This window comes from Aulostomus chinensis, chromosome 5 (genome assembly GCF_037954235.1).
Source record: "Aulostomus chinensis isolate RoL2024-O1b breed Wild chromosome 5, RoL_Achi_v1.0, whole genome shotgun sequence".
Lineage (NCBI taxonomy): Eukaryota > Metazoa > Chordata > Actinopteri > Syngnathiformes > Aulostomidae > Aulostomus > Aulostomus chinensis.
The window spans coordinates 11,017,036-11,037,618 of NC_141324.1; the positions used below are offsets into that span (position 1 = coordinate 11,017,036).

General features: G+C 44.9%; 1 protein-coding gene across 10 annotated transcripts in view; it reads right to left on the reverse strand.

Moving 5' to 3' along the window:
* Positions 1 to 4,234: 4,234 nt before the first annotated feature.
* Positions 4,235 to 20,583, reverse strand: part of LOC147261177 (uncharacterized) — a 164,700-nt gene continuing 148,351 nt past the window's right edge. For 6 of the 10 annotated variants that reach the window (XM_086203108.1, XM_086203106.1, XM_086203110.1 and 3 more), the window contains 5 exons: positions 17,170 to 17,262; positions 15,331 to 15,412; positions 10,613 to 10,710; positions 10,269 to 10,434; positions 4,235 to 9,877 (listed from right to left, as the gene is read on the reverse strand). In XM_086203108.1, the coding sequence (XP_086059234.1) occupies positions 9,873 to 9,877; positions 10,269 to 10,434; positions 10,613 to 10,710; positions 15,331 to 15,412; positions 17,170 to 17,262 (444 nt within the window). In that variant the 3' untranslated portion in view covers positions 4,235 to 9,872. The remainder of the gene's footprint in view (positions 9,878 to 10,268; positions 10,435 to 10,612; positions 10,711 to 15,330; positions 15,413 to 17,169; positions 17,263 to 20,583) is intronic. The other 4 variants (XM_086203104.1, XM_086203111.1, XM_086203112.1 and 1 more) reach the window with 4 other exon arrangements.

Sequence of the window (20,583 nt, forward strand, 5' to 3'; positions counted from 1 at the left end):
CATAGTAAAATATCTGAATATGTCCCACCCACAGCCATGTAGTGTTTTGAAAACTATGAACATACACTGTAAAAAAAAAGAGGCTATTTTTACGGTAATAAACATTAAATATTTATCGCAGCTTTCTGTTTTTTTTTAAATTACAGGCATAACACGATAGAATCAAAGATAATTTAGAAAATAAAAACAAAACCATAATTTTAAATGTTATGTAAATAATAACAAATTACATTTTTTCTCATATTTTTACAGGAAAATTACTGTATTATTTTTACAGGAATTTCCTGTTGTCTCAAATAATGTACGAATTTTTGTAAAATTACATTATTTAACCCTAATTTAATATGCAGAACATTAAATAAAGGTTTATGTCCATAATATCAATTGAGTGTTAGTTTCTGTTATTTTAGGGTAAATATTTTTAAATTTCTGTTTGTGCGTTTTTATACATCAAAACTCCTTCTTGAAAAATTCTTGATCAAACAAAAAGCTAGAACTTTTTTGCACACAGACTCCCAACAAAGCAACGATCCACTTTGAGAGACAATGTCATCTGATCTGAATGTGAAGGCATTGTGAACAGACCTCATGTGGTTGCATCAAGATGAGGTCTAGATAGAAGTGAATCAGTCAGCCATGTCGCCACCCATCCGTCCCAGAAACCTGATTTGTAGAGCGCATGAACGAAGCTGGCATCACTTCCTCACATTTCAATGCATTTTACAGCAGTCTGTCGTTACCGTTGCTACTGACCCGATCTGTACTTCCATCCATCATCCCTTCATCCATCATCCATCATCCCTCCATCCCTCATCCCTTCATCCATCATCCCTCCATCCCTCATCCATCCATCATCCATCCATCCATCCATCATCAATCCATCCATCATCCCTCCATCCATCCATCCATCCATCATCCCTCCACCCATCATCATCCATCCATCCATCCATCCATCATCCATCCATTCATCCATCCATCATCCCTCCATCAATCATCCATCCATCCATCCATCATCCCTCCATCCATCCATCCATCTATCCATCATCCATCCAATCATCCATCATTCCTCCATCCATCCATCCATCCATCATCCATTCATCATCCATCCATCCATCATCCATTCATCCATCCATCATCCAACCATTCATCCATCCATCATCCCTCCATCCATCATTCATCCATCCATCATTCATCCATCCATCATCCCTCCATCCATCATCCATCCATCATCCATCCATCCATCCATCCATCCATCGTCCATCCATCGTCCATCCATCCATCCATCCCTCCATCCATCCATCCATCTTCTCCCTCTTCTCCTGTTCAGGGTGGGGGGGGTGGAGCCTATCCCAGCAGCCTTCCCCCTGGACAGGTCACCAGTCCATGGCAGGGCCGACACATAGAGACAGACAATCATTGGCTCTCCCAGCCACACCTACGGTCAATTTACAGTCTGGATTAACCTGGTCCCCTCTTACAATTCTACAATTTCATTTAGCAGAAGCTTTTGTCCAAAGCGACGTACAACACAAGCAAGAATTCAGACTGAAGGAAAAACCCATAGTAGCGCAAAAGTACTTCAGTTGTGATTTGGTCACAGGTACTGCCATCTAGTGGCAGAAGAAGTGTCGCCCCCCCCCTCCCTTTTTCTTTTTCTTTTTTTTGGGCAAACATACAACATCACACAACACAGTTAGTGCTACATAATCACTAAGTGCTGGGTCTTGGACCCTCTGACTTATTCTACCCCACAGGACAAAGAGGAGAAGAGTCAGGTTCAGTGCCTCGGTGCTCTCTGAACGATTGCGTCTTCAATTGTCTCTTAAAAATGTTGATGTCTTTGTACTGTGGGAGGAAGCTGGAGTACCAGAGAGAACCCACGCAGGAACAGGGAGAACATGGAGACTCACCCAGAAAGACCCCGTGCTCCAGCTGGGCTCCACCCACAACCTTCTTGCTGGGGGGCCACAGTGAGGACCACTGCTCCACTTGGCCGTGTAGTAGCCGTGTCATCTTCTTGAGCCAGGATGTGTCTGATCTTAGCGATGTTATGTAGATGGAAGAAGGTGTCCTGGAGATTTGTAGGATGTGGGAGTTAAAGGGTCCTGGTCAAAGAGAACTCCTAGGTTCCTTACGGTGGTGCTGGGGGCCAGGGTGGTGCCATCCAGGGTACCTGTCTCGTCAGATCAGGTGGTCCTCAGGTGTTTGGGCCCAGCACAAGAACTTCAGTTTATCAGAGTTTAATAAAGGAAATGATGGTCCTCCATGTTTTTCTGTCCTTCAGACAGGCCTCCAGTTTAGTCAGCTGGTTTGTTCCATGTGGATCATTGATGAGTTCAGCTGTGTGTCGTCTGCATAGCAGTGAACATTAATGGAGTGTTTCCTGATCATGTGACCTAGAGGAAGCAGGTACAGGGTGAAGAGGACTGGTCCAAGCACAGACCCTTGTGGAACACCAGAACTGACTGTAGTGGTCTCAGAGGAACCAACATTAACTAGTACCAACTGAGATGGACCTAGTAAATATGACCTGAACCAGTTTAGTGCAGTTCCTTTAATACCAGTGACAGGTTCCAGTCTCTGTAGAAGGATATGGTGGTCAATGGTATCAAAGCTGCACTGAGATCTAATCAGACCAGCACAGAGACCAGTCCCTCATCTGGTACCAGTAGGAGGTCACTGGTAACTCTGACTAGTTCTGTTTCTGTGCTAGGATGAACCTGGAACCTGACTGAATCCTCCAATCAGCTGTTGCTATGGAGAAGTCACAGAGCTGTTTAGCAACTGCTTTCTCCAGAACCTTGGAGAGAAAAGGAAGATGTGATGTTGGTCTGTAGTTGGTAGAACTTCTGGATCCAGGCTTGTTTTTTAGGAGGGTCTAATTCCTGCTACTTTAAAGGACTGAGGGACGGAACCAGATACCAGCGCCACATTGATCATATCTAAGAGGGAGGGGCTAACGAGGGTAGAGAGTCTTGGAGCAGCTTAGTTGGGATGGGGTCTAGAAGACAGGTGGAGGTTTAGAATACTGTTGTACTGGGTTGGTGATGGTCAATAGGAGCAAAGCAGTCCAGGTGTAAACGGTAAATGAACTCAGTTTTATAGAGCACTTTTCTACCTCAGCAGCACTCCAAGCTCTTTACAGTGTAGTCTCATTCACCCGTTCACACACACACTCACACACTGATGGTGGAGCTGCCATGCAAGGCACCAACCTACTCATCAGGAGCAATTATGGGTTCAGCATCTTGCTCAAGGACACTTCAGCATGGTCACCGTGGATTGAACCAGCGACCCTTTGGTTGCTAGACGGCCACTCTACCCCTGAGCCATGCCGCCCACGTGTGTCTGGCCTACAGGTTTGTCTGAGGTTAACCTGGTTTCAGCTGTATACTATTTAGCAGAATTTAAGAGTGATAGTCTGCAGTGCTGCATTAACCTCTTCTAGCAAACCGTCAGAGGGGACTTTATTACGCAGCCGTGGTACCCAGGTGCGGGGGGGCTGGGTGTCCAGCTTGGTTACGATGGTCATTGTCAGATCAGTCTGCTGACGAGGGTCCATCCCCCCTGACCTGTGGTCCTGGCTCCTCCTGCTCCAGCATGTTGGTGGTCCCTCAACAGTCTCTAGTGGTGAAAGCTGCTGTTGTTGTTTCTCCTTCAGCCTCGATGTTGGGACTTCATAGAAGTTTTATTGTAGGTTAAAGCTGTTTTTATCATGATGTGACACAAAGAATGCTTGGAATTTCTTCAACAGTGTTTTAGGACCTTCCTGTAAATGTCTGAGAACTTTTGGAGAAATGTGAAAGACTCGTTTTGTGCTTATGAAATCTGAATTGGAATTAAACACGTCTTGATGGTTCCATGTTGGGTTCCAGCTCAGGAGGCATTTTTTTTTTCAATCTCTCAATCACTGTGAAACCTTTCATTTGTGTTTCCACACGTGTCAGTGCCAGCAGCACTGACTGTGATGCTGTGACTGTCAAATCACTCCAGAACCACACTTTTCATCCATGTGGTTCAAGAACTATTAAGAGTCCTTTTCCTTTTTTGTTCAATTTCAAGCTCCAGCCAGGACTGAATTTGCTTTTTTACCTGCCTTATCTCAGGTGGACGCTTTGAGACTGCGTGACATATGTTTACTCTTGACTTATGATTATGGTCCAATCTACTTCATGAAAGTTTAAATAATGTTTGAAAACTGTCGTAAAATAAACTACATTCAAATACGCCAAAGAAAAAATGAGTGTTGCCACTACCAGACCTTTTGCTCATCCTTTTATTTCATGATTAATTTTCACATCACTGGTTAACAAATAATCACAATGAACATCTCTTCCATACCAAATATTCAGATTTCAAGGGGGGAGATGAGCTCTAGCTAAACAGACAGATGCCTGGAACAACCAGCGGTCACTTTTTCTTCACTTGCATGCTCTTGCGATGGTGTTGCACCCTACAGAATGATCTAACACTCACCACAGTGGATCCACATCACAGCACTGAAAAGCGTATTTTTCCTGTTTCATCTCAAAGATTATAGAACTGGAAATGTTTAGTTGTGCCAGCAACCACAGATCAAAAACAAAAATTAGGCCCAATTCCAGTCGATACTCCAGGAGAATTAAACAGCAGCGTTGGGATTTCGCACACACAGCTGGAGTTTGAGTTCAATCTAGTGTTGCTGAGGCCGGAAACAAGACGCTGGCGACAGAAGAAGACACATTCTCAGCACTGTGATGCTGATCAGCCCCTGTAGGGGGAGGCCACCCACGGGGCTGCTGGTGCATATCTACCAACACTTGATCCGGAATTCTTCTCATGACACGAGCAGTTTTAATATGGAACTGATGGATTTATTGTACGTCCGCAATCCTGATTGGGCCAAATCAACCAGTATTTTCTGGAGTGTTATTAGGTTGAAGTCTTTCCTTAATTCAGTCCTGTGTTGGTAGCGATGTCCAGACATCTAATACAGAACTTTACTCTCTACAACATGCCAAAAGTCTAAGTCTGGTTTGGGTTCGCGGTTGGTTTCTGACTGACTAAACTGAACTAACTCTGAGTGCATCATCCTGGGATTCCCCCTGCAAGCCCTCCCTCAGGTCGCTCGTCCCTTTGAATCAGGTAAACGAGCGTTTTCATGTGTGAGCGATCTTTGACAACAGAACAGAGACAAACTTCATTCATGTAATTTTGCATCTTTGATACATTTGAAAAACATTCTTGAGACTTCAGCAGCCCTTTTCTAGGTGGAAAAAAGACCGAATAAAGAAAAAAGTACAGCTTTCCTTTCTTATGCTTTTAATCTTATAATCATAGTACGTTTTGTAAATTCTTCTGTCAACTTGCACAACACTCTGTAAAGAAGGAGTTTTTTCTTTTTGTTGGAGATGCTTGTGAAGTGATAAAAACGTGGTATCTATGTACAAAGGACAGGGTGAGACTCTTGTGGAGGGACGGTGTTGAAACACCATAGCTGGTGCGTCACGTTTGAGGATGCACATCCAAGTGACTCTGGTTGTTACTTTTTGTCCAAGTTACAAAGCTGTAATTTTCTCTCTTCACATCCTCAGGCAGGAACTTGGTCTTCTACCTACACTTGTGTGTGTGTGTGTGTGTGTGTGTGGGGGGGGGGGTGTTTGCTCTTTGTAGCAGACGGTAACTTCCTAAAGTTAAATGGAGTTTAAAGAACTGAAAATAAAGTATATTTGCTGACATTTGACAAAATCTGTCCTTTCCATAAGGATGACTTATTTTGTCTTCCAAGAGCTACAACCGAGATATTAAACCCGAACTGTTCATGTGAGATGTGTCCTGTCGATCAGTGATTTACTGACCAGCAACTTCTGTTGGCATCCCTACATGTCCTGTAAATGTAACACAGTATCAATAAATGGTGAACAAATTATCAAGGTCCGACGCATCAAGGCTGATTTGTAGCTGTACTTTGAAAATTTCAGTAAATAATGTAAAGTATATCAAAATGCATCATTTTGCATCCCAACAGATGATGATTCCATGTTTAGGGTTCATGTGCGACTCCCAAACCTCACATGTGAAACTAATCTGCTGCTCTGCATTTGTCACCATTTCTGCTCTTCGTTAACAAACTGGTTGATATCAACAAACCTTTTGGGTTCATAACTTACTCAAACACTGAGTATGCAGGAGAATCAGTAACTTGGTCAGAGAGTAAAAACCAGCCAATGGTAGCAGGGTGTTCAACCATCATCGCCAGTAGCACAACACCAAAGGTCATTCCGGACATACAACGCCAGCCCAACCGTCACATGACACGACGACTTGTAGCTAGTTTATATACATGGGCTCATACCTGCACCTTCCTTTGTTCTATTCTGGAATAAATATCCAAAATTGAGTTTCTCATGTGAGCCACACGTGTGTCACGAATCACATGTTACTTGTCGGCAACCCATGATTGGAGGAACAGTACAATATCAAATATGATTACATGGTGTTTTTAGTTGTCTAGTCTTTATTGACGACTATTGATCACTTGCTCTTTGATTATCATAACTTCAACTAACTACCAAGACTTGATTTTGCTCCCAAAAGCACAAATGTACAGTACACAGCTGACAAAGTTTTACCAGCAAAGAGTAAAGCAACTTTTATATCACTTTAGTGCCTCAGGAATTAACAAGACTGTGCTCGAAGGGCACGAGAGGGGAGCAGTACACAGTTACTATGACTGGACGAGTATTAGTAGTTCCAGGCAGGAAGCATAGCCGGATGGCCGATGAAGCTGTGTGTGTGTGTGTGTGTGTGTGTGTGTGTGTGTGTGTGTGTGTGTGTGTGTGTGGTGGTGGTGGTGGGGGGGGGGGGGGGGGTCAGGTCTCATAGCCAGACTATCAGTGTTCCAGAGGCTACACAGCGCTCTCTACAGGATGGATGCAGCAGCAACACGTCACACATCTGACAACTAATGGCCACAAATACCTCACTGGTTTCACACTTCAATGCACGATGCATAGAAATACAGCCGGTAGACAACGAGCCCCCACCACTGTAGACGGCTGCTTCTGCTTGAGTGACACTCAACAAGACTGCTCGTCTGTAAAATCAGATTAAACAGTGGGTTTTTGTTTCTTTGTTCTGCACAAGATCTGAAATGTTTGAATTTAGGTTGCTTGTTGCTTGAGATTGGACAAAATGGAGAGAGAGCCACCGTCATTCTGTTCCTGCCAATTCTCATCAATTCCAGATTTTCACTTTTTGGATAACTGGGTAATATATCATCTGGCCTTTGTAATGTAGCAAATGCATTTTGTGACTTTAAAAACAAATTCAAATATCACTGGATGGTCTCAGCTTGTAACTGAGTTCTGTCTCAATGAAATACTGCTGCATTCATGGCTTTGACTGGACGTGGACAGCTCCTCCTCTCCCCTGCTGTCAAATACTCTCTATTAATCACTACTTTTGTAGCAGTCAATGCTTCAAAAAAGAAAGAAGAAGCTGAACAAACATGCAGGAAAACTTTGGAGCTTCCATCTATTTACATTACAGATGCAGGCTACAACTTATAAGTAGCCGCACGTGTCTAGGAGCTTCTAGTATGTTCTATACCATTTTGTTGGTAAAAGTAATCAACAAATGAACTTGCAAAGAAAGTTCCAGCTCTAGACTTGCCATGAATGTGACGTTATTTCCTTAAATGGCACTTTCTGTCAGTCAATGAACGTTAGGATCAGTGGTTGTTGTCTCAATTCATCTGCAGGGGGCAGTATCGAGAGGCGTTCCCAGCTAGGATATTGCTGTCAGAGAGGTGCGGTGAACCAACTGGAAGTGGGAGGAGTCTAAGTGAGGCGAGCCTGTGATGGCTATGACAGGAAAATGACAGCGACTCAGCCCGTCATTGTTGCGTAAGAAGCTCTCTGTTGTCCTGTCTGAGTTTTGTATCCAAGTGTGTAGAAAGTTGCAGGTGTCACAGGAACGACTTAAAGGAGGATGTGGCCACACCCTTTTCCCTCAGGGTGAACCATGTGACCAGGAAGTGCTGCATGCACTAGAGGAGAAATGTGCTGGGGGTGCTAGGATTACCACTACAGGACATGGGGGCGCTCAGGGTTGATGCACCAGCATCCTTTTTATGTGTGGGACACAGTTAAGAACGTGTTCCTTCAAGTCTGTGAACAAGTCAGTCAGGCAGAGAGTGACAGTCTCTAGGTCTTGCAGTGACACGAGTCTATTGCTTGTACTTTGTCTTGTGGTGGTAGTTTGTGGGCGTGTGCTAAATCCATGTGACCGGGATTGATTCTAACAGCTTTCGTTTAGTAGTACCAACACATTCAACAACCTCCCACAGTTTTGGTGAATTCTCCAGCAACATAGTTGGTCTGCTAAAAGTGCGACATACGCTGATGATGAATGGCTTCACATCATCAGCAATAAGTGGTGTGACAGCAAACAGTTCCACTCTGCTGCCACCACACAAGACCACGCACAACAGGTATTCTACCTTCCAAGTACACACTAACAGGAGTATTTAGCACTCTAAGATGTTTACCCTACTGCATCTCTTCCTAGTGAGATGGATGGCTAGCAGCCGCTAAACTGTCCAGAAACAAACCAACACTTCTGGTTCTCCTCATGTGTATGAGCAGGTGGTTCTCGCCATGCTTGCAGTTGTTAGCATCAGTCTCTGTTAGCTTCAAGTTGGATCTACGTGGCTGGTTCTTCCTGCAGTCTGGAGTCACTAAGAAGAGATGCAGGAGGGAAAAACATCTTAGTGACCTCAATATTCCTAGTAGTGAGAATTTGGAAAGACAAAAATACACGTGGGTGAAGTATCACTTTAGCAGGCATTAATACTCATTAGTTAGATTTTGGGGTTAGCAGCATTTTAATTCTCCTACTCAAGATTGAATCTTCAATATTCACTCCTTCAGGGTCAAACGCCGTGGCTCTATTGAGCTGAGCCGAACTACTGAGCAGCAGTCCTCTGTCAAATGGCTTAATGCCCACCTTTCTTGCTGATTATCGTACAATAATAATTGATTTGAATTATTTAGTTGCAGGTTCTTGTTCTGACACTGAAATTCCTTGTTTTTCTTAAAAGCTACAGGTCCACTCACATCCCAGCAGTTTCTAATCCAAATACTCTACAATCTCTAGACCACCACTAGCGATGAGCATCATGATTTGAACGGACCAGGGAGAAGGAGCCGCCACACGACGGGTGGATACAGTGAAGATAACATTAGACTAGTGAGCTGAAGAGTTGCCTATTACAGGACATGGTGCTGTTGTACAACTGTGGGACTGGAGCTAATAGAGAGGGTGACAGGATGCTACATGGCAGACCTGCTCAGCTCGGTAGCCCAGTCTGGACCACGTGGACATGGACCTGGTCTGGAGGTGGGGTCAAACAAGCATTAGCACAGGTCTGCTTATATGGTTGGAGGATCAAAGTCTCACAGAAGTGTAGAATAATGTGTAGGAGGGGATATGAATGACACTCATAGACGGGGAATCCTAGGAAACACTGGCTATGCTCAGTAGACTTCCACACAGCGGAGCGGGTTTATCGTGTTGGGACATCAGATTAGCAGCGCTAGGATTGAGGCTTCTACTCCACGGCTACCAAGGGAAATTTATCAGTTGAGAGTGATCCTCTCTGTGGTAGGCAGGGTCAAAGGTCAACCTGAGGGGTCAAAGGTCAGGGTGCTAGCAGGTTGTGGACTCCAGAGAAACACCGAGAGGCAAACGGTCAGTTTGGTGCTGCAGTGGACAAGATGGAGGGCAGGGCCAGAGGAATGTGACTGCAGCGTGGTGGGTTGGTTGGTCATTTGATTGGCAGGTCGGCAAGTGCCATGTGTAGCCAGCCGCCACCTCCAGGTCACTAAGATTCAATCTGTGAGAGACAGAAAAACACACACACACACACACACACACACACACACACACACACACACACACACACACACACACACACGCACACAAACACACACACAGGTGGAGATATTAGCAGCCTAATGGTCCCCAGCTAACAGACTCTAACTGTCTGGGGCAACGAAGAAATGAAGATGAATGATGGAACCAGTTGCCTGGCAAAATGGAGTCTGAACGCCAGCTGCAGCGCCGCACGCCACTGTCCCACTGGCCTCAGTCACATCATATGATCATGAACGTGCGGCAGTGGACACTGGTCACGGTTGTGCATTGTGATGCTCAGCTACTGACTCTGCTGCCTGGCCAGGATGGAGGAGGAAACAACTCTTTACACCTGCTGCTGAGTCACCTACTTTTCTCAGTGATGCGTCTGTCGATGCTGAGGGGCTCCCTCAGTCCGTCTCCCCCAAACGGAGTAGGAGTGGCCTCCTTCAGCCCGTTTTCCTTAGCAACACCTGCTGGGCCTGTGGTTGGATCAGAACTAGGGGGAGAGGGAGTCTTTTCCTCTGTCTTCTCATCCTGCACACGCACACACACAGACACAGACACACACACACACACACACACACACACACACAGACACACACACACACACACACACACACACACACACACACACACACACACACACACACACTCTGGGTGAGTCAGCATACCCTCCCCCCGTGCACCCCTGACCTCACAGAGTAAGTCTGACCTTGTGTCCATTGCCTGAACTCACGTTGTCCAGGGATCCGATCTTAGACTTGGCCTTGATGTTTAGCTTGTGGGACTCAATCTTGACGTCACCTCCACCTGCAGGGACGAGAATGATGCTCATGAAAGAGAACTGGGTCAAAGACAGTACCTGGTTCTGCTGTAGATAGCATCTAGTACTACTGTAGGTACAGTAGGAGTAGTCAGTGAGTCATCGAGGTAATCTGTGTGAAAATGATGTCATTTCCTGAAGAGTGGATGCCCACCTGCGGTAATCACGTTGCTATTGTCTCAGTGTACCATTGTCACATGATATTACTACACTACTACGACTACTACCACTAAGAATACTACTGAGAATAATTACTCGTAATAATAAGATTTGTAGGAGTGATGAGGTGTGCGTTGAGTTCAAAGAGCAACTTACAAGACTGACCCAGAGTAGACATCAGAGTACATGTTCACTCGAGTTCTTGGTTTAGAACTTGTGTTTGTACTACTACTAAAACAGTACTTCGGTTTTAGTTTACCTCAGTTTTGTTTGTTTGATACTGTGTTTGTATTTGTGGTATGCTGTACTTCTGTTTGTAGCGTACTGAATTAGGCTTGAGTGGTTGTACGGTTTACCACTTCCACAGACACTCCTTTTCTATGAAGCTGCTGTATTGTAGTGTTTAGCAGGCACCACTAGAGGGCAGGCATGTGCTGCCTGATCCACTAACCTGACAGGCAGCTCAGCAGAGAAAGATGGCAAGTGGTGCTAGCAGCTCTGGGAATTAAGCAACAGGAGGATTCATGAAGAAAAGAAATGCAACCCCCTGTCTGGGATTGTTTACTCTTTAGTCCAGATGATGCAGGTGAGCCAGCCAACACAGAGGAGCGCATGTGCACTATTTGCCTTAAAGAGGCTGTGGCTAAAGACAGTAACACGTCAAGCCCCCACTCACACCTCAAAGTACATCACCTGTCAGCTATATGCTGACTAAACTGGAGGCCTGTCTAAAGGAGATAAAAACTTGGATGACCCATAATATTCCTTTTATTAAACACTGACAAAACTGAAATCATTGTCCTGGGCCCAAAACACCTTAGAGATTAAATACTTAGATACCCTGAGAGGCACCACCCTGACCCCCAGCACCACCATAAGGAACCTAGGAGTTCTCTTTGACCAGGATGAGTCTCAAAAAAGCATAAAATATGGTAAACTGGACTAACCTCGTGTGAGTAGAAGACGTTTCGCCTCTCATCAAAGAGGCTTCTTCAGTTCTGAACCCTGGTGGGGAATATCAGCTCTTTATCTACCAGGAGGGTGGTGGCAAAAAACGAAAAACAACTGGTCGTAAGACCCGAAAACAATGACTCGTCAGGTGTTACTGAGAGTCGTTGGCCTGGCAAGGCTGTCGCTACATCTCCCAGCCCCCTCGGGAGGGTCGTTGGGGTCACCTGGCTGCAGGTGAGAATGACGGCTGCTCCTCCTGGGGAGGGATCTAGTTGTACTGAGTTGTTCAGGGCATTAACTCATGCATTGATCGTGTAAGAAAACATACCACCTTAAAGGGTATACTCTATTTTAGTGGCATGGTGAATAAATGTAGCCGCTCATTTTCACCAACAATGTTACACTCATGACAGACTAATCTAAAGAAGCGTACATGCCTACATGCATGTGTCTCAGGCGTGATCTTGGCACTCGCCAGCCTTTCAGAAGTCCTCGGAACGGTGACCAATCACAGAGGAGTGGGCGTGGCAGGGGCGTTCACGGAGGAGAGCTCGGGGGAGCGCTACGCTACACAGACTGTTTTCATGGGATGCAGAAAATACCAGGAAGAGACGGCGAGAAACACAAGCTTGAAGGTCTAGGAGGCTTCCTCTGAGGTCATCAGGTCCAGGACCAGTTCCAGACCCCCAAAATAGGATGATAGCTAATAGATTCACTTCAAAGCATTCACTGAGGGACTTATAGCAGGGAGTGACTCCCATAGACATGCTCAGGTGATACTCATGCAACAAGCTCAGGTACAGCATATTTGCTGCATGGTCTAGTTCTAGTCATAGTGCACTGTAGTTCTGTGTGTAGTACACTCTAGGTACAGTATATTTGCTGCATGGTCTAGTTCTAGTCGTAGTGCACTGTAGTTCTGTGTGTAGTACACTCTAGGTACAGTATATTTGCTGCATGGTCTAGTTCTAGTCGTAGTGCACTGTAGTTCTGTGTGTAGTACACTCTAGGTACAGTATATTTGCTGCATGGTCTAGTTCTAGTCGTAGTGCACTGTAGTTCTGTGTGTAGTACACTCTAGGTACAGTATATTTGCTGCATGGTCTAGTTCTAGTCGTAGTGCACTGTAGTTCTGTGTGTAGTACACTCTAGGTACAGTATATTTGCTGCATGGTCTAGTTCTAGTCGTAGTGCACTGTAGTTCTGTGTGTAGTACACTCTAGGTACAGTATATTTGCTGCATGGTCTAGTTCTAGTCGTAGTGCACTGTAGTTCTGTGTGTAGTACACTCTAGGTACAGTATATTTGCTGCATGGTCTAGTTTTAGTCGTAGTGCACTGTAGTTCTGTGTGTAGTACACTCTAGGTACAGTATATTTGCTGCATGTTCTCGTTCTAGTCGTAGTGCACTGTAGTTCTGTGTGTAGTACACTCTAGGTACAGTATATTTGCTGCATGGTCTAGTTTTAGTCGTAGTGCACTGTAGTTCTGTGTGTAGTACACTCTAGGTACAGTATATTTGCTGCATGGTCTCGTTCTAGTTGTAGTGCACTGTAGTTCTGTGTGTAGTACACTCTAGGTACAGTATATTTGCTGCATGGTCTCGTTCTAGTTGTAGTATACATACAAGTATAGTCAATAGCTCCTGACCAGTGTGGGTGTTTACAGCTGGCCTTTCTGTGGAGCCTGCCAGCACAGATACCATTGAGAGGGCAAGGTGGTCCCCAACACCTGCTGCAGGTCCTCCTGTCCTCTGCTGTGAAACAGTATCTTGATGGCAGCCCCTCAGAAGTTGATCAGCAGGGGCTGAGGAAGGTGGGCCTGCTTTATCTTCTGCAGGTAGAACTGTTGGGCCAGGTGGGGATGGCCCAGTTGAGGTCAGCAGAGATATAACATCTCAGATACTTGATGCATTTCACCCTCTCTACCTCCTCTCCACATATCCAGAGTGTGGAGTGCTCCACCCACCTTCATCTCCTGCAGTCTATTACTATTTCTTTTGTTTTGTTTGGGTTTAAGTCCAGGTTGCTATGGGAACACCTGTGTGCCAGATGTGGGATCTCATTTCCGTAGTGTGTCTTGCTGTTGCTCGCTATGAGTCCTACGACTGACGTGTCATGGGCAATTTTACAGGGGTGTCAGAGGGGCAAATGGGGGGCAATCATTTGTGAAGAAGGAATCGATGAAAGGTCTGAGGACACATCCTTGCAGTTCTCTAGTGCTCAGGGTGAGAGTGGATTAGGCGTGACCTCCCATCCTCACACGCTGAGATCAGTTCCTGAGAAAGTCCAGCACCCACAGTGAACTGCCTTCGCCCAAGTCACTCAGTTTTTGAACCAGTTTGTGTGGGATTGTTGTGTTAAAATGAGAACTGAAATCAACAAACATCCTGACGTTCTGTCCCAAGTGTATAAGGGCTGAGTGGAGAGCTGCTTTGACTGCATCATCTGTTGATCTGTTTGCTCAGTGTGCAAACTGGTGTTGCTCAAGATCAGCAGGGATGGCAGCTATTACGTAGGAAACAACTGGTCTTGAAACATTTTCTGAACATGGGGGTTAGAGCAACTGGTCAGTAGTCATTCAGACAGTCCACTGTGGTTTTCCTGGAACAGGGACAAGGCCAGTTGCCTTAAGGTATATGGGAATGACAGACTGTGCAAGCAAGAGGTTGAAGAAGGTGGTAAATAATAGCTGGTCTGCATAGGCCTTAAAGATCTGTCCTGAGATCCCATCTGGCCCCTCCAAGTGGAGGATCAGGATCTGACGTGGTGATGTTGGAGCTCTGTCAGGTGGTCCTTCTCTCGTAGTGCAGGCTGGATGTGGGCCTCTCCGTTTTCACAGTCAAAGTAAGCAAAGAACTGGTTCAGGGTGTCAGGAGGTATGTTGTCTTTGGAGCCTGAGGCTGCATGGTTGTCTTTGTAGCATGTGATGTTTCATTCCCTGCCCCATGCATCTGAAGTCCTCCTGAATCCCCTTCCTCTGTCCCTTCTGCACCTCTTTATATTCCTGTGGGGTTCCCAGATTTAAAGACAGAGCACCTTGCTCGATGCGAGTCCCTACCTTGGCATTGATCCGCAGTTTCTGATTAGGGAATATATATACATGTGTGTGTATATATATATATATATATATATATATATATATATATATATATATATATATATATATATATATATATATATATATATATATATATATATATATATATATATATATATATATTCCCAGGGTTAAAGTCTCCTGCTGCCAGCACAACACTGTCTGGGTGTGACGACATGTAGTTAAATATGGCACCGTAGCTGCTCCATGGCTGGCCTGGTGTCAGCTTGAGGCAGTAGATGGACAGCTGTTATCAGGACAGGCATAAGCCCCCTGGGCAGGTAAGAGAGTCTTCAACTCAGCATCAGGTCTCTTTCTTTGAGGAACAGTGCCTTCACACTGCCGTCAGTGCACCAACTGCTGCTTATGAAGATGCTAGCATGGTGTGTTCAGACCCACCTGGCTTGTGTTTGATGTTGTCCTTGGAGCCACATTTGGACGTCACCTTGCTCACATCCACCTTCTTGTTCAGGATCTGCACCTGCAGGGAGGAGATGTGTACTCTGACTTCAGTATTCACGCCACACGTCATGTGCCATCACCTTTGACCTACATGTTGTCACTGAAGGATACTAAATGTTCACGGTGAGAGGCCAGCCATTGCCTGATGAACAGGACAAACCAACCAATGGTAGTCAGCTGTGTTATAGCTTCAAACAATGCTTTTAGCTTGCAGGATCTCCCCCAGGTTTTGGAGTGCTGCTAGTCTCAGAATGGAAGTATATTTCTGGTCTTGGTTCTGATCTTCATTTCTGCATACATACATTTAGTGATATTAGGGGCCTTGCTAAGAAATAAAAACAGTCTGAATCTGATCTTTGAGAGCATGAGGATATGAGGAAGGAAATAATAAAAATGCTCTAAAACTTTCTAGTAGAGTAGTACTTGTAAGACGGCTTGTCCTCGGCTGGTAATACATCAGGACCAGCTGGAGTCTTTAAGACCAGGTATTAACGGAGGTTGCACCCTCCACTGGTCCAGTAGAATACATGTATCAACTGTAAGAACAACACCCACAACAAGCCCACCTGCTTACTGACACTAGTCTTAAACACCTCGAAGGATCACACGAGTGTTCAGTTAATCCCCCACCATGTTCAGAGCCAGACCAGCAGATCGAGACCTCCCCAGCCCCCGACCCAGAGCCAGAGCCAGAGCCAGACCTCCACCATATGGCTGACTGACTGCTTGTTCGCTTACCTATTTATGCTGGGCTATGATATGTGTGTGTGTGTATGTATATATATATATATATATATATATATATATATATATATATATATATATATATATATATATATATATATATATATATGAGCAAAAAGGAAGCAGTGAATATCTTTAACTTTTTGGGGAAATGTATTTACAATTACTGCCCCCCCCCCCCCCAGCAAGAGAGCAGCAGAGACCCACCTCTCCCTGAGGAGACCCACAGACTCCTGCTACCCACTAATTAGCCGTTAGCCAGCTAATGAATGTTAGTTGATGGGCTGTGTAGCATCCTGCTACTTTCAAACATAATCAAACACACAGGGGCTTCAGGCTTCTCAAGAATGAGGGTTGATATCCACATCCCTTAAAAAAACAATTTGAGATGTTCTGATACAAGTAACAGACACATAGATGGAACTACTTTCTTGACTGGGTGCAATTTTTTTGATACTGCACCTCAAAACTTTGGGTAACAACACCTTCATCTTTTGAAACTAGAATACATAAAGGAGAACCTATGAGTTTTGGAAGTTGAGCTGGCAAGATGGAGGTATGCTCGACTTCCCATCCACTACCATCCGTTGTGCTGAGCTGAGCAGCATGGGGTCTGAGCTCTGCAGCAGAGAGAAGTGTCTGTGTCTGAAGGCTTGACAGTGTCTACATCCATGCTCGTGGACACATGCATCTTCTTGCACAGTGGAGGCTGAACATCCATGTGTAGAAACAATAGAGAAAACACCTTTTAGTGCGCAGGGAACTTTAAATGGGAGGTGTGAAGGGCAGAAGTGGGATTTAGCTTGGTTTTAACTCTCAGATGAAGGTCAAGAATCATGTCTGGTTTTGAGCGACTATCAGGTACATGATGCCTTACACATATACCAGGACACGAATTGAGCTTTGATCTCTTCCTGATCAACATAGGCTTTTATAGTAATTCATCATAAAATTTGGAATTGGTAAAAACCATGATGTTTCCACCCTCACGCAAGTCTGCTGCAGCAGTACTCATAGTACTGCAGTACTTACATTGCCACCTCCAGGGACATGTTTGATATTGTCCTTGGAGCCACAGCGAGACGTGACATGGCTGAAGTCCAGCTTTTTGTGCACTATCTGAACCTAAAGACAGGCAGGGAGACACACAGACAAGCCAGAAGGAGTGTAGAGAGAAAATAAGATCAGAGGAGAGAAAGAGGAAGGATAGAAGGTCATAAAGGAAAAGGAGAGATGAGAGCAGCAGAGAAGAGCAGATCAGCTGGCAGTTCACAAGAAGTCATGTGCAGTGCATATGGAAGTTTCTGTCATTCAGATCAAACGATCCCACCTTCACACGGCTGCATCAGGAGATATTCAGATCAGTGATGAGGCTGCAGATGTCAAGCAACACCACAATAGACGCAGTAAGGCCTTGATCCTCCTGGTGGCGCCAGCAGCCTGTAAATCTGTGCTGACAGTTTGAAAGACTCGCCGTCCACTAGCGAGGCCAAAACTCCTGTTTCCACCATGCTAGCCCGCCATTGCTCTGCTTTAGAATGCTGTTGAGCTTCACTCTTCCTCCCTGTTTTACTATCAGTTCAGGTCCTCAGGCCCACCAAAGGTAACCCCCCCCAAATAGTTGGGGTGGGGAGTATAGCCTGGGTTCCCGCCTGTGATCATGATCACACCCACTCCCTAGTTTTGGCTTTAAATTTATACCAGTTGTTATAGTTTTTAGTTTACTCATGAAATGATAGCATAGTTTTCAAGTGCATACGCTCTCGGACTCAAACGTACTCAACCATACAGCTGCACACTGGGACTGGCAGCACAGTGCTGAAGAAAATGCTTCCACTTAAATTCTTCTTATTGTTTAACAACCATTTGATGACCCCAGAAATGATGGTGTGACCCCTGTGGTGCCCCAACACACTGGAGGCTTACAGACAGTTTTACAGGTTACGACTCGGCGCCACTCAGAGGATCTTTGAGTCTCTGAAAAAATGGAATTTAGCATATGACAAATATGACTGACTTAACAACAGAACACTTCCATAAATAGCATGAAGTAAAAGTACACAAGCACAGGACAAACACTAGAAGGTGAGACAGAGCACATGCCACAGAGTACTGCCCTGGAAGGTCGGGGTTAAGTGTCTACTCATGCTGTCCGAAGCAGAGAAGGAGCTGCTTTGGTTTTTGCTTGATTGTATAAAAACCACCAGGTCGTTCACTGAGCAGGAAGCCTTGGTGGAGGCCTGCGTTCTCCAACTCTTTGTTAAATGAATGTATTTATTAGTAAGGAGAGAGTACAGAGATACTATAAAGCTTCCATGTGTACTTGGATCCTATGAACATGGATCAACAACTTTACAGAATCATCTAGGAATCTGACAACACTTTTATAGTTACGTGTATGAATAAATCAAGTTTCAGCTTTGACTCGTCAGAGGCACCAGAAGTACCATTAACAATCAAAAGTGTATGAAGCAGAATGAGAGCATGTCAAGTGAGGGTTCTGAAGCCACAAAGAAGTAATGCAGGAGGGAAAAAGCAGTGTTCTGAAGACTCCAATCTTGAAAGAAAAAATTCATTTTTTGAAATAAGCATCACTCTCAGACCTTCTTGTGTATTCTGTTATAGACGCAATTGGCTGTCCTGCTTAACTGGATTCATTTCCCACAGACTTCTACAGCTCATGGAAGGGAACAAAGGACACAACTTACAACTGAAACTACGTCACAATTTTGGGAAATACAATCCTTTTCACAGACCAGATTCTCAATACTACTCCCATGTATGTAAGCATGACTGTAGCTTAACGTACCTACCAGCATCAAGCCAACACGATACATCATGACCATTCAGCATGCAGCATTGTAAAGTTTCACATAACAGGGGCATGGGGGGGGGGGGGGGGGGTAATTGAATCTGTGGGAGGGTGACAAATTAAAGGAAAAACCTGATGGAAGTGGTCTCTTCTAGGATGAAAGTGCCCCCATCCAGAGGGCACGAGGGGTCACTGAATGGTTTGATGAGTATGAAAGTGATGTGAATGCCTTTACAGTCACCAGACCTCAACCCAATTGAACACCTGTGGGAGATTTCGGATGAACACGTTAGACAGCACTCTGCACCGCCACCACCACCACTACAGATCAAATGAGGGAAGATTGAACCCCAAAGACCTGTAGGATCAGTTTCAAGCTGTACTTCAGCTCCTCCAGCAGCTCATGGGAGTCTAACACCTTACTAGGACACTTGATTTCATTTTTCCTTTATTTTGACACCCATTCTTCTGCTGTTAAGGCCCATTTAACTGCTTCTTCATTCATGAACTAGCAAAGATATCCACAAGTGTCTCCTTGCTTGTTAACTCAACTCTCTTGACCCTTATTCTTTTTTTAAATCTTTTTTTAATCATGGCAAAGCAATCACTGGAAAACAGTCAATGTGCAACCACCAATCTGATCTACTCAACATCCCACGAGCCAGAGGCAAGCTAACAGAGACATGGCTAATGCAGCTCAGCTAACAGTAAGCAACACTTTAGTGTTAACTTTTACAAGAGCAATTGACAGACCTGCTCATAAACCTTCTCAGGTGCTTAATGAAGCTCGATGTGCTTGATTCAGCACCACAAATATTGCATGCACAGGTAGCACTTCTTTTGATTCTGATTTTACAGTCAAAAGTTATGAGTCATGAAGTATGAACACTGTTGGTGTTAGCCATGATTTGCTGCTGCGGTCCCTGTAGCCCTGGACACGGGGTTACAACTTTCAGCTCATCAGCTAGTCCAAGTACGGTTTGTTCATGAGTCCCAAAAGCAAGTCTGAGTCAAGTAAAAGGTCATGTGTGCTACCTGAGTTGCCATGGAAGGAACTCAGATGCTATTACTGATCTGTGTGTGCGTCACAGGGATGAGAGGAGTATCCAGTACAGATGTTACTACAAACGATGTGTTATTACCTGACATCAGGTCATTGGGTGTCTGTGTCCCACAATGTTCTGATAGGCCTGTCAGTCAAGCACAAACTTGTTGAGCTAGTAGTACTAGCAGTAACAATAGTATTGTTGTTGAAAATCAGTCACTTCCAGTAGTAATATTAGATTCAGTACCTAAATAAATGAACCCGGCTCAGAGATTGTGACATCGAAGGAGGGAGACGCGGAGTCAACGTGACACACAACTAATAATTTATTATTAATAACGCAAAATCAAAACAAGGCAAACCATAATGTACAATGGAGTGTGGTTATCAGTAGTGTCAGTGTTGAGTGCGAGTGTGTGCATGAGTGTACAGGGGGTGTATATGTGTGTGCGGTGTGATGGATGCAGGAAACTAAACAAGACGTAACTCATGGAACGCAACCATCGCTCCAACGTGGGCCAGGAGGAGTGAGCAAATGCCAGCCGGCCAGGTTGGCCCTCTGCCTTATAGCTGGGAGACGCCGAGCCCA